The 15,482-nt window shown below is 34.3% G+C and overlaps 1 protein-coding gene across 2 annotated transcripts in view; it reads left to right on the top strand.

Moving 5' to 3' along the window:
• Nucleotides 1-15,147, top strand: part of KLHL1 (kelch like family member 1) — a 351,208-nt gene extending 336,061 nt beyond the window's left edge. For both annotated transcript variants that reach the window (XM_058547700.1, XM_058547699.1), the window contains 2 exons: nt 9,271-9,442; nt 15,088-15,147. In XM_058547700.1, the coding sequence (XP_058403683.1) occupies nt 9,271-9,442; nt 15,088-15,147 (232 nt within the window). The remainder of the gene's footprint in view (nt 1-9,270; nt 9,443-15,087) is intronic.
• Nucleotides 15,148-15,482: the final 335 nt, after the last annotated feature.

Genomic DNA, 15,482 nt, shown 5'->3' with positions numbered 1-15,482 from the left:
TGGCCAATGCTCGTCACAGTGAGGTTGAGTGGACTACTCAAGGGCATGACACTAGGGTGTGCTTCATTAGGTAGGAGCCAGCAAAGTAACAATTTAGGACAATTGTGCTTATATTTTAAAAGTAATTCTCCATCCTGAAATCAGATATGTATGCATCTATATTTCACCCTCATTTTATAACTTTACTTGCTATCACCTAACTTTTTAATCTGTGTAGTAAATCACTGGGCAAATAACATAAAATGCTCATATCCTTTACCTCTTTTCTTCGCGGAAATTACTGGGTCATGTAAGTTGACTCCTTTCTCAGCCTTTAGGAAAGCTAGTCCTGCAGTTTGGATTGCAGCCATCTCCCTTTTACAGGTGGCACTGCCACTGTGGGCCCCTTGGTCAGTGGAAATAGGAGTACCAAAAGACGCCAGGGTTTACTGAGCACAACACAGAATGAATAATTTCTAAGGCCTCTCTGTCTAGGCCCATGGAGGTAGACAAGCCATGCAGATCTGTTGTGGTGCAAAAACTGGGTCCATTAAACAAGTTATTAGGAAAATGATCGATTTCCATATATGTATGTTTTTTCAAACTCTCTCCAAGAGAATTCCAAGAATTAATTTTTTAAGGGTAGGTAATCATGTTTGAAATGGAGACAATTTTCTCTTTACATTTTAGTTTATTACATACAACTTTTTGCAAAAAATCTAAATAGTTGTAGTGCTGTAGGTATTATCCTTATAAACAATATTTTTAGGTACACATGGAATATTTACCAGAATTTACCATATTCTGAACCATAAAGTAAACCTCAACAAATTTTAAAAACTTGAAATCGCACAGAGCGTGTTCTCTGATAAATGTGGAATAAAGCTGGAAATAAATAACAAAGAGGATAATTTTTTAAATGCTCAACTATTTGAAATTAGGCAATACACTTCTAAATAGCACATGGCTAAAATTAGAAAACAATTTAAACTGAAGATAATGAAAATATGATATAGCAAACTGTGTGGGATGTAGCTAAAGAAATGTTAGAGAGAAATTTATAGACTTAAGTTCATGTATTCAAGCAATAAAAAAACCGAAAAGCAAAGATTTTATCTTCAATCTCAAGAAGATATAAAAAAAAGACCAAAAGAAAAAAAAATAACAAAAATATGAGTGAAATGTTAATGATAAAAATGAAGTATAAATAAAATAGAAAAATTTAATAAAATAGAAAATAAGCATGCAATAGAGAAGATTAAAAAGAAGCTCAAGTTGTTTCTCTGAAAATATTTGCAGTAAAATTTATAAACTACTTGCTAAATTGTCAAGAAAAAAGTAACTATATCAGAAATGAAAACGTGGATATTACTATATATTCTGCAGACTATAAAAGAAGAATATTTGAATATGCTTATAACATTATTTGAATTTTTAGCTGAAATAAATTTATAGAAAAATAGAACTCTATAGGGCCGGTCCCATGGCTTAGCAGTTAAGTACGCGGGCTCTGCTACTGGCTGCCCGGGGTTCGGATCCCGGGCGTGCACCGAGGCACCGCTTCTCCAGCCATGCTGAGGCCGCGTCCCACATACAGCAACTAGAAGGATGTGCAACTATGACAAACAACTATCTACTGGGGCTTTCAGGGGAAAAAAAAAAGGAGGAGGATTGCCAATAGATGTTAGCTCAGAGCTGGTCTTCCTCAGCAGAAAAGAGGAGGATTAGCATGGATGTTAGCTCAGGGTTGATCTTCCTCACAAAAAAAAAAAAAGGAAAGAAAAATAGAACTCTATAAATGTTAAACAAGGAAACACAGGAGAAAGAAAAATAACGATGGCTAAACTCTCTCACAAGCATAGATGCAAATATCCAAAAGAAGTATTAGCAAATCAAAGCTAGATATAAATAAAAGAATAATAAATCTCAACCAATTTGATTTTATTCCAGAAATACGTGTTATTTAACATAGAAAAACTAATCAATATAACTCAATACAGTAACAAAATAAACATCTGAGTAAATGAAAAATAATGGTAAAATTCAACACCCATCATAATAAAAACTCTTACCAAACTTGGAAGAGAAATTAATACAAAAATTAATAGTCAAGAAATATTTGGTTTTGAGAGTTTCATTAGAATGAGAAAAAGGTGATTGTTAATACCACTTTTATTCAACATTTTAATAGGGTAACTAGTCAGTAACAAGGCAACAAAGGGAAAGAAAATCAATAACAATCTGAAAGGAATGAATAAAACTGTCATTATTCAAGGTTATATGATAAATATCTAATGAAAACCTAATCACAATCTAATTAGAAACTATTTGATTTAATAAGTGAATTAAGTTGCTGTATACTCAGTCATTATATAAATTGTATTTCCACATGTAAGCAATAACTGATAACAAAATTAATGTATAAAAAGTTATCATTAAAAATAGTTTTCAAATATCTAACAATAAATCTCACAATAGATATGCAACACTTCTAAAGAGAAAATAAAACATTATTGAGAAAAGTTTAAAAAGTCCTAGATAAATGGAGGGGAATGCCATGTTCATGGATTAGAAGACTGAATATTATAAAAACATGAATTCTACTTTAAATTGATTTATGGATTCAGTGCAATCCTTACTAAATTGTAAATGCCTGTGGAGTGTGATTGTGGGTGTATGTGTATTGAAAAGTTGATCCCATAATTTAGGTAAAGATATAAAGGGCCCCAAATCCCATGAAAATCTTGAAGAAGAATTAGATAGTATGATTAATTATAATGTTACTTTAACTAAGGCACTGTGGTGCTGGCATAGCAGAAACGAGTAGACAAATGGAACAGATTTGTGCCCAGAGACAGAAGCACACGTATGAGGAATCTTGATTTATGGCAAAGGTGAGAGTGTATCTCACATGGAAAAAAATTAGTCTTAGCTCTAATATCACACCAAAAATCAACTCAAAATGAATTTTTGATTTAAATATGAAGCATGTGATGGGGTGGGGGAAAATCCCCTTTCTTCTCTTCTTGTGTTCTTATGGCTGGACTAATAATAAAATTGACAAAACCAGATCAACAGGAGAAAAACCCAGTTTAATATGTATGTATTGGGATCATAGAGAAACGGTGCTGGGAGAGTAAACAAAGGAGGCAGTATATATATCTTTTACACAAAGAAACAATTGTGAGGGATGACAGGACAAAGAAACCTAGGTTTGAGGTACATAATTAGTGAGGAATATAAGCAGAATTTAGGCTTGAGGTATTAAATCAGCAAGCTTTGTTCATGCAGGATTCTCAGCCCTGAATTCCCCAGCTCTGGTGATGATGAGGCAGAGAGAGCACATTTCACGTGGGAGATGTATTTCCCACTCTCAGGGGGAACAGAGACAGGAGGGTCAGAATGCCCTTTTTGCTTCTCAAATAACTTTAATTCAAAATAATCAATATGCTGTTGTGGGATGTTTTGGGGTGGCCTGCCCTGGGCCCCAACACATGAAACAATAAAGCATTTAGAATATAACATAGGAGACTACCTTCACAATACAGAGTTGTGAAAGATTTCTTAACCCCGATCTGGAAAGAATCATCTATAAAGAAAAATATTACTGTTAAAATGTCTTTATTCAAAAGATCTCATTAAGAGAGTAAAACTTTAAGCCAGAGAGAGGAAAAAAATATTTACAATGTATATAACCAACAAAGGCTTTTTTCCAGTAAATAAAGATATTCTAAAAATCATTTAAAAAAGAATCTAAAAATAGAAAAAGTAGGCAGAGGACTTGAACAAGAACTCTTCAAAAAATGACATCCAAAAAGACAATGACTATTTGGAAAAATATTTGATGTCATTAGTCACCAGGAAAATGAAAATTAAAATCACAGTGTCATACCATGACCTATCCACCAGAAAGGCTAAGATGAAAATAGCAGTTAATATCACGTGTTGGAGAGTACAGCAGCTGAAACTCTCATTACACTGATGGTGGGAGTGTAAATCGGCAGAACCTCTTTGTAATACCAATTGGCAGTATCTACCACATTTCGAAATATGCATTCTCTTTGATTCAGAAATTTCATTCCTAAATTCCCATTAGAACTGTATATATATGAAAACATCTCATCAAGGATGTTTATAGGAGCATTATTATAGTTATTCCACGGTTTTTAAAAATTAATTTTATTAGAATTTTTTTCCATTCCCATCATGTAAATATTTCTAAAGTCAAGGTACCTTTGTTTTGATAATCTCATGAGACCTGGATGTTGGTTTTCATTACAGGAAAAATAAAATTATTTATTTTTGCCCAGCAACATTGTCATTCTTAATTGCTTAATTCACATATAATTTTTTTTTAATTTTTATTTTTTTGATGAGGAAGATTGGCCCTGACATAATATCTGTTGCCAATCCTCCTCTTTTTGCTTGAGGAAGATTAGCCCTGAGCTAATATCTGTGTCAGTCTTCGTCCATTTTATATGTGGGATGCCGCCACAATATGGCTTGACGAGCGATGCATAAGTCCACGCCCGGGACCCGAACCTGCGAACCCCGGGCTACTGAAGTGGAACGCGTGAACTTATCCATTATGCCCTCAGGCTGGCCCACAAATAATTTATTAAAATCATTGCATATATAGATTGTATAGTTGATTTGCTAGAAACCTAAGATCACTCTTTCAGAGCTGTTTACCCATTTTCATAGCGTGGATCTTCATTTTTTTCTTTTCTTGTTTCTTTGTTTTCTTATTTGTTTTGTTTTGTTTTACAGGCAAACATACCTGGCTACAAATCACTTCTATGTTGTTAAATTTGCTCTATAGATGAACATTGTCTGTACAAATTTAGGAAAATGGGCATTCTCAGTTCTATTTGTTACCAAAGTAGTGCTTTTACATTTAAAAAATTTCCCTTTAAATATTTTAAGATCAATTTTTATCCTTAAATTATGGAAATGACAATGCTTGAAAAATTAAGAATACCTCAAAAACTTCAATAGGGATTTTCAATGAGAAACTGACTTTTGTTCTGTGACTATTATATGCCTTCAGCAAGTTTTCATTTTACAGCCAATTTTAGCCACTATATATTGGCACTTCTCTTGCCTGAGGGTTATAAACTTTAATAGAGTCTCTGATACAGAGCTCATACCTTGACCATAAAGGCTAAGGTGAGACCCAGGAAAGGCAGACAGCCTAAATACAAAAAATACAGCCCCTAGTTTTTTTTTTTTTTTCATATGGGCAAAAAAGAATGCTTAGAACTAAATCTTGTCAAAAACATGAACTGACAGAGTTCACTGTAGTAATTGTTTGGAAAATGCTTATACATCTGTGGATCATCTCCTAAGCTACAAAAGGCTGTTTATTTCATTTTGGGGTAACAATTTTTTATATCTCCAGGCTGAGAGGTGAATTCATAGAGTTCTTGAATACAAAAAAATTAATTTAGAGTCATTCATGGGAGAACAAGGATAACCGCTAGTGGTAATTTTGAATTTGTGTGATTACTTCCTAAATATCTAGGAGAGAATGTGTGTGGGAGGGGGGTAGTTGGACTCAGTTTTTGTTTTGTTTTGGTTTGATTTTTCTGGCAATACAGTGTATAAATTTAAATATTACCACAATTGTAAGATATGAATTAAAAGATTGTTATTACATATATAAAATATGTTACTTACCACTGAAGACAGATACTTTTAATTCGAAGATTTGGATTTTCTACCAGAATACACTAAATTTTTTAAATTCCCTTCAGGAACTTTGTAAAATATGAAAGAAATGATATCTATTTCTAACTGTAGGCTATTACTTCTAAATGTGTACCTAAAATATGGGACATACTAGTGGTTTCTTATTTTCCCCAGCAATAGGAGTATTTGAGAATTGTTTCAATATTTAAGCTTTACTTGACATTTCATAAGCCTTCAGAAATACATTTATTATTGCTTAGTGCACTAGCGTTAGCTGTTTTCTTAGTTGTTCTGCCTTTTTGCAAAGTGATAAACTCTGCTTTGTAGACAGTAGTTGAAAAAAATTCTATAGAGCTGAATAACAATTAAATGAAGATTAAAATATGACTTCAGAAAAAGCTATTTAGTGAAGTGATTTTGACAAGCCAGACTGGATTCTATTGAAGAATGAATAAACATAAAGAACCTTCACTTTTCACTGAAATTAAAGTGCATTATACATTCTTCCTTTTAGAGTTATTTTAACTACATTTTCCTGACAAACAAAAAAGTAAACAATACAATAAACTCCCCTGTACTCATTACCCAGCTTCAACAACCATCACTATTTGTCATTCTTGTTTCATCCACTCACCTTCACTGTCTTTTTTTTTCCTGAAGTATTTTAAAGAAATTCTCAAACATGTCATTTTAGCTCAAAATATTTCTGAATTCATCCCATAAACAGGGAAAAATGATCAGGACTTTATTTTTTTCATTTTTTGCTGAGGAAGATTAACCCTGAGCTAACATCTGTGCCAGTCTTCCCCTACTTTATACGTGGATTGCCGCCACGGCTGACAAGTAGTGTAGGTCTGCCCCTGGGATCCGAACCCGCAAACGCAGGCCACTGAAGCAGAACACGCCAAAATTAACCACTACACCATGGGGCCAGCCCCAGGACATTATTTTTTTAACATAAGCATACTGCTATTCTCATAACTAATAAAAACTTCAATAATTCCTTATTAAAATCTGATGCCCGAGTTACATTAAAATTTCCAAAATGTCTCAAACATCTTGTAATAGTTGATCTGTTTGAATTGGGATCTATAGGGGAGGAAGAGCTATATTTCCTCCCTCTATGTTCTTCTGGCTGGTCTAAGAATGAAATTGACATCCGACAGAGTAACAGGAGAAAATCAAACAAAGTTTAATAACATATAGACGTGGGGGAAACCCAGGAAAACTGAGTAATTTGCCAAAATGGCCAAAACCACCACTTTAAATACCATCTTCAGCTAAAGGCAAAGGAGGGTGTTGGGGGTAGTGGTTTGGGAATTCAAAGAGGAGGAGGGCAATTCACATGGAGATGGAAAAGCAAATGTTTGGTAAACAAATGTTTGCCATGTCTTCTAAAGGCAAGGAGACGTGGAGAGGACTCTGATCAAATGGGCTCTGCTAGGTTCCTCTCTGTCTTCCACAGCTAGTTCATATTATACTATAGTTATCTATGGTATTAGTTCCTTGCTGAAATAGGCCTTCTATCTTAAATTCTTTTAGGCAGTTAGGGTGGAGGTCAAAGTTTATTCCTGAGTCTTTTGTTCTTAAAAATAATCAAGCCAAAGAGACACATTTTGAGTAACAAATTCTACTGCCCTATAGATCCACTAAGGTCCACTCTCTCTATTTTGTTATTTTCTTTTCTCTCTCTCCCTTTTTTTTTTGCCGAGGGAGATTAGCCCTGAGCTAACATCTGTGCCAATCTTCCTCTGATTTATATGTGGGTCACTGCCACAGCATGGCTGATGGGTGGTATAGGTCCGTGCCTGGGATCCAAACCTGCTAACCTGTGCCACAAAGCGGAATGCACCAAACTCAACCATTATGCTATGGGTCCAGCCCCTATTTTGTTATGTTTTTAAGTCACATTTAATTTAGAACAATTACTTCTTCCTAGTTATTTATTAATACTGTTTTTCTTTAATTTGGAAATTCAGTGAGTTATCTTGTAAAACATTCCATTTTCTGGATTGTACTATTTGATTCCTTGTGGTGTCTTTTCTCTTCTCTTCTTTCCTTTTTTTTGGGGGTTCCTTATTTTTTTTATCTTTATATATTTTTAAATGTTTGTAGTAAAAGTTTAAATATTTTAAGGAAGATTTTGATGGCATGGATTGTGTATTTGTGTGTCTATATGTGCCTATGTCTGCTTGAAATCTTTTGCATTTATTAACTAAAGCACGTAAAATTAAATTTTTATTTGCTAGACAGCTTATGTATGAAGATGGCCCTGGTTTTGTCGGCATTCAACCAATGTCTCATTTCACACATATTTTGGCAGTCACAATTCCTCCAACCATGGTGTGTAAATGCATGTAACATCTTGGGTAACATGAATATTCTCTGTGAAATATAGATTCCAGATCCTTGGAGTCCTCTCAACCATTTCTTTTGTAACAACATTCTTTACTTTCATAAACTATAGGTATTTTTTCTTTGGCTTGTTTATGTTTCTTTCTCTCTTTGTTTTAGGAGTCTGTAGTTTGGAAAAAAAAGATTGGAGTAGAAAAACAAACTAAGAATATATTTGCTGTGCTTGTCAAAAAAATACTTTCATCCAGTCTCATTTTATATTTGCTCTACTGGGTTCTTACTAGCTTTTTTATTTTTGTATCTGAACCTGCAATTGCAGGTTAAAGACAGAGGGGTAGTTTAAGTATTCATTCTTAGCTAAAATGAAGCACAGTCACCAAAGTATTCTTCAGGTTTTTGCCACTCAAAATATAAAATATCCATATGTAATGTATGGTAATTAGACTTTCTGAAAATGAAATTATTTTTGGTTTAAATTCAATAATAATAACTTGGATCCTCTGCTTTGATCTCTTGATTTGCCAATCTCTCCCTTGCAGTGAATCCTGAGTAAGTTTACTAAAACATAGTTTTGTTCATGCTGTAATTATTTTCCCAAGTTTGAAAGCCTCCCTGTTTTCCTATTGAGTAAACGTAAAACACCCTCTGACCCTGGGAATCAAACAATCCACAAGATGATCAAGAACCACCTTTTTAGGCATCTGCTCCTTCATACTCCCCCAGCCTTTTAGCCACACAACACACCTGCTTCCCTCAAAGCTGGCCATGCATTTTTGTAAACACCCCAGTTCTTTTGCACAAACTTCTCCTTTAGGCTGGATTTTCAGACTTGATTTAAAGGAGACTTCAACTGTGGAGTATTCCACGATTCTCCCAGATTTTTAACCATTGCTTCTGTTTCATTACTATAGTACTTTTTTTTTGTATCTGCTTTAAAGACTCTCGTTCTACTGTGGAAAATAGTCATTTACATATATGACCTCCTAGTAGAAAGAAATCATGATATTCATTTTTGTTAAATGACTCTGCATCCATCTAAGTAAGAGTCTAAGTATATTTTTAAAATACCTTAAAGTTTAGAAAGCCAGACATTGTGGATATTAGCTCTTGATCACCTGCTCCAATGATTGAACTTTTAGAAAAAACTTAGTTTCCTTTTTCATGGCATGCTTTTGAAAGGGTATCTTTTGAATAGTAAAAGTTGAATGTGATTAGAATATATATCCTATTATTCTTACATTTTAGATATGATCCCAAAACAGACACATGGACCATGGTGGCTCCTTTGAGTATGCCCAGAGATGCTGTTGGAGTCTGTCTCCTTGGTGACAGATTATATGCCGTTGGTGGTTACGATGGGCAGACATACCTCAACACTATGGAATCCTATGATCCACAAACTAATGAGTGGACACAGGTAAGACTGTTGCAAGTATAATTTACTTCAAATATGAGAATTTATTTCATATACTTCCTTTGGAAGAGAGGGGTACATATAGTAATCTAGCCAGTCAAATTACCCTGAACCCAAAGTGGTTGATTTAGTCCACTGTCATGTTCATTATGTAAAAAATTCATTAAATCACTTTTTTGTGTACATTTCTGTTATGTATTCTATACTTTAATGAAATTTATATTAAAAAGTGACATTCATGCTTCAGTGGTATTTCCACTTTGTTATAAGTAATAACAAGGGACAGGAACTGAATTTTAATTAGCTGAAGCAAAAATATAAGTAGAATATCTTGGTTCACAAAATCCTAACTTTAGAATATTTGGTTTTAGAGATAACTGGAATAAGAGGATGGAAGGCTGCAGAAATCAACCTTCTGTCTCCTAACATTGCTTGACTATCTTTGTTAGGTCCATCATTACCTGCTGCAGAAAGAAATTTCCACAGGGTAATGCTGCTGGGAGCTCCAAGTAGTAATCTTCACAGCCATAAACAGAAAATAAAAGAACACTTTGTTCAATTGAAAAAAACAAACAGCAGGGCCAGCCCCGGTGGCCTAGTGGTTAAGTTCAGCATGCTCTGCTTTGGTGGCCCGCATTTGGTTCCCTGGCACGGACCTATACTGCTCTGTTAGCGGCCCTGCTGTGCTGGCAGCCCACATATTAAAAAAAGTAGAGGAAGACTGGCGTGGATATTAGCTCAGGGTGAATCTTCCTCAGCAAAAAAAAAAAAAAAAAAAAAAAAAACAAGAACAGCAAAGGGCTCTGAATGTTCTGCCATGTATAAAGCCCTCACTCCTAGACAATCACTTTGCCCAGGAAGATGGAGTCAAATAATTGGCTGATCTTAGGTGAGGTGTTACTCCTTGAATATTCACTGTGGTTAGAGACTCAAGATCATGCTGGAATATAGCAGCTCCCATTCAGGTCGACAGCTAGAGGATTTGTGTTGGTGTGTGTGTGAGTGTTGGGGGAGGATGGGGACAGGGAAGCTTAATCGTAGTGGAAAACACCTTATGCTGGATAGCTACTATGGCCTTGCTTGTAAAGGAAGGAATGGAGATATCCGTAGACTTGTGTCCTTACGTTTAATTTCTCCCTACTTTCCTTTCTTTTCCAAATCTCTTGATATTTCTATTATTTCTCTCCTTTATCAGAAAACTAAAAGCACAATACTGTTCAAACAAACAAACCATTTCCATGAATGAGTGCAATAAAATTACAAAGCCCTATTGAGTTGCAGCAGAATAATAACCTCTCCTCCTCATATTCCTCAGTGGGTAGAGGGATCTATTTTTTGTCACAAAAACGGACTAAAACTTATCTGAAGAACTGGAGTATGGATTGAAGTAAATTTCTTTTAAAGATACTTATTTTTAAAGATACATAACTTCCTTGAGTGTGCCAGGTTTTTTTTTGTTTGTTTTTTTGTTTTTTTTGTTAGGAAGATTAGCCCTGAGCTAACATCCGATGGCAATCCTCCTCTTTTTGCTGAGGAAGATTGGCCCTGGGCTAACATCCGTGCTCAACTTCCTTTGCTTTATATGGGATGCCGCCACAGCATGGCTTGACAAGTGGTGTGTTGGTGCGCACCCGGGATCCAAACCTGCAAACCCCAGGCTGCTGAAGTGGAGGGCACACACTTAACTGATAAGCCACTGCGCTGGCCCCCCAGTTTGTTTTTTTTTATACTGGGGAAGATTCACCCTGAGCTAACATCTGTTGCCAATCTTCCTCTTTTTGTATGTGAGCCCCCACTACAGCGTGGCCACTGACAGACAAGTGGTGTATGTCTGTGCCTGGGAACCAAACCTGGGCCGCTGAAGCGCAGCGGGCAGAACTTAACAACTAGGCCACGAGGGCTGACCTGATTTTGCCAGTTTGGATGATAGTGTTCAACGACAATATTTACAGAGGCTGACTTTGAAATACAAAACCAAATTCCTTATGGCCAGGGTAAGGTACCTGCCTTATGAATCTTACTCTGCCCTAAGGGAAAACCCTTTGATTCCCATAAAGATAGATGAATTTGGCTAAGGAGGAAGAAAGAAGGTAGAATGGAGGGAAGAAGGGGAAGTATTTGGAGAACTAAGTTGTATGATTTTCTGTTTTACTTTAATTGTGAGAGAAAAAGCATTCCTTATCCAAAAAGCAGCAAATATAAAAGAAGCTAGTAATTATTCCACCAAAATTTTAGAGTATTTATTTAAATTCTTACCTTTCTGGGTCCTTAGTGTTTACAAATGGAACACTGCATGGATTAATGATTGTTGATTTGCTAAGGAAATGTACCAGTTCAATGGCAAATATTTTAAATATGCTGCTTTTACAAATAAACATTACATAAAGAAAGTTTATGGGCATATAAATGATATAATATAATATCTTCATTATGTATTTATAATAATGAGCCTTTATACTTATCACTCCTCTAAAATTGAAATCAACATAATGTGTGTAGTAATAATAAGTAAAAGCCTGCTAAAGACCACTTTCCCTCATCTGTATTTTATTACACTCTTTTGGATCATACAGTACCTTACAAACAGCAAAGTGGTATTTAAAATGTTTTATAACAACTTTATTTTAGTACAACAAACATTAATTTTAAAGCTCTTAAATTACTTTAAGATTTTACATCCATATATTTCATTATTTATATTTTTGAGACTCTCGAGGGACCAATAGCAGACCCACATGAAATCCCTTTGAACATTTTCAGGATTCCAGGCCACTAGAGAAGATTCGTGTATTTGCTAGATAATTTCTGTCACTTTCCCTCCATTTATCCAATAAATGGACAAAATCAATTGGTTATCCCATTTATCATTGGCACCCCCAAACGACTAAGCATTAGAATAAGTAAGCAAACAATACTAAAATATCCAAGAATATATACTTGCAAAACTCCCCAAGCTAGCTAGAATTGGAAATAATGGAAATAGATTAGGGAGCAATTGCCAGACTTGTGTCTTAGAGAGTTAGTTTTACAGAGAACACATGCATGCATGTGTGCGTGCGTGCATGTATATGTGTGTTTTAAATAAATTTGACTTTGCTATTCAACATTGGTTTTATTTCTTTCATTTTATTGGAAAGAACAATACGTGTGCTTTAAGACCTAAAAAGAAGAACTTTATTCCATTTCCCCTGGCCTGGGTAAAATCACCCTTTCCTGTGTTCTCTTGGTACACTGTCATAGTGCTGTTCTGCTGCATCCAACTGCAGCTGTAAAGAAACAAAGATAGTGTGTCATTTACGGTCATGTCTCCAAAGATTACCATAGTTGCTGGCATGGGGTAAGAGATATATGAATGTTTATTAAATAAATCAATTGAGAATTATTGTCACAACTCAGTTTGCTCTGTTGTGCATGGGTTTAGTTTACTTGCACACAACAGATATAGAAGATATTAAGAAAGAGTTCCAGGGAAGCCTGGTGAGATATCTACATCCTCAGTTGCCTTTATCTAATTGGTTCTTTTGCCAGCCTTTTTAGGTTATCATACTAAGGCTGAAAGGTATAACCCTGGAGAGTGGACAGGGCAGATTTTTAAAAATACATATTAAATAAGATAAAGTTGGACCAAGGAGGAAAAGAAGAAAAGCTCTCTTAAATATTCAAAAAGTATTTATGTAGAATATATTAAATTCTTAAAATAGCATGATAAATTCTGTGGTAAGGGAAATACTTAGCACTATGATAGAACTTAAGTGTGTTGGGTAGAGAAATATTCCTTCAGGAAGTGAAATATAGAATGAGGTCTGACAGATGAATAATAGTTAACCAGATGAAAATAAGGGGATCCTTTTGTTTAAGGAACAGAATTTGTAAAGAGCTTCAGGAAGGAGAACACATGGCATGTTTCACTGGGTAAGAAATAATGACGAGCAATGAGTTTGGAGAGATAAAGTCTACAGTATGTAGGGTCAGATACCATGTTATAGAATCTTGACTTTACATGATACTGAAGTGGAGTTAATAAAAGATTTTAAACAGGGTTAGTAAATAATCAGAATTGTCTTTTTAAATGATTGCACTTGAGAGGATGTAAAAAATTGTTAGTAGAAAGTAAGATTGGAGTCAGAGAAATTTGTTAGGAGGATATTTTTTATTTGAATGAACATCAGAGGGTATTTAGAAAACTTTTCAAAGTGCAACTACCCAATACTCATCCCATTCCTAATGAGTGGCTTGAGTACATACCCTTTGTAAAAGTTCCTTAGATTACTCAGCTGTGAATCAACGCTTGAAAATCATTGGAAACTAAAAGAGAGACAATGGAAAATGTGAGCCTTTGGAGTCAGATATATTTCAGTTTGTATACACTGATGTTAGGAGATTTACATATTGTCTCTAGACACTCCATTCACACACTATCATATGGAGATAATAATACATGATGGGATTATGAAGGTCACTGTGGTGATCTACAAAAATTATTTTTAACACACAGTATGCTATCAATATATTCACGTGACCCTTTCCTCCTATCATTTGGAGCAATTATCTATGAGAAAGATAAGAGATAGTGCATGAAATTAGCTGTTTAAAAAATAATGTATTAAATGAACAGAATAAAAAATTATATCATATGGGAAGTTTTCTGCTTTTTATTTTTTTTGACCTGCAGAGGGATGGCAGGTAACAGTAGGTATATTTAACAGAACTAGTAGATAATGGTGGTAATTTTAATATTTAGAGAGTGAGACTATATCCTTTCTTAATAAATAGGATAATGTATGTGATCCCAGTTATTTTGCTCTTAGCTATTTTATTTCTTAAATTTTATTCACTTTCTTTTCAGTTTGAAATAATATCCTGTAATTTCTAGTCTACCCTGATATTTTTATGTGCATAAATTATTTTCAGAAAACTGTAATAAAAATCATTGATATCTAAAGCTCAAATTATTGAAATCTTGGCTTACCTCCATGGAATAAATTTTCATTACAAACTCTGTAAAAATTATTGTTTTTAATATATTTCTAGACAATTTCATATTCAGGATTATTAAAAACAAATCTCAGTTCTCATTTCAATGACTGTCATAAGGTGGAAATTTTTTTAATAAGCCCTATAGCAATTGTAATTATTGCCTATTTATGACAAAATATTGAAGTTACTTCATTATATGTCTCTGTTCAGAATGAATGAATAACACATTTAATTCAGTATAATATCTGGGGAAGTAACTTCAAAATGATTTCAATAAGTATAATAGCTATTTCATCTAAAATATATTCCAAGCTATCACTATGAAATATCATCACAAATGTGTCCATGCAGGCTCCAGAGTAAATCTTTGCTGGAAACTTTTCTACAGCAGCTTCATTTCACTAAAAATCATTAAATATTTTATTACCTTTATTAAAAATTCCATAAGTGATTGCAGGTTTTAAAAATTTCAATACATAAATCATTGTTTTTTTGTAAATGTCTTTTTCACTATTCCGATTTTTATTGTACTACTTGTGGCTAAATTGAGAAAATATAAGCACGTTTATATATGATTTTCATGTATATCAGTGTTTTAAATATATTACAATCTGTATATTTTTCTACGACAGTAAAATTTGTCTTAAATTGTGCTTCATCTTTTTCAACAGATGGCTTCCTTGAATATTGGGAGAGCAGGTGCCTGTGTGGTAGTCATCAAGCAACCTTGATTTATTTTTATTTGGAGAGATTTTATTTGCTGGAGTGGTTATTTTTATATCAAGGGCAAAAAATGAGAACTTGCTGAGATGAAAACTCTTCAAGAACAAGGATTTCTGCAGATTTACCTACTGATGTCAAAAGAGGTAGACGATCAAAGAGAATCATAGGAAACGAGAAAACACACAACTGCAACGGGAACAATATCTGGCCGTGTATTAGTTAGTTCAGGAATGGTTATTGGTAATTTGTTTTGTATTGTAGCGTACAATAACTAGAGTTACCAAAGGCTTGTTTTTCTTGAGCAATTAAAAGGAGAGATGGATGTTTGTGACATGGATACTTT

This window comes from Diceros bicornis, chromosome 9, assembly GCF_020826845.1.
Source record: "Diceros bicornis minor isolate mBicDic1 chromosome 9, mDicBic1.mat.cur, whole genome shotgun sequence".
Lineage (NCBI taxonomy): Eukaryota > Metazoa > Chordata > Mammalia > Perissodactyla > Rhinocerotidae > Diceros > Diceros bicornis.
The sequence above is the reverse complement of the archived record's forward strand: the minus strand, read 5'-3'. Positions and strand labels throughout refer to the sequence as shown.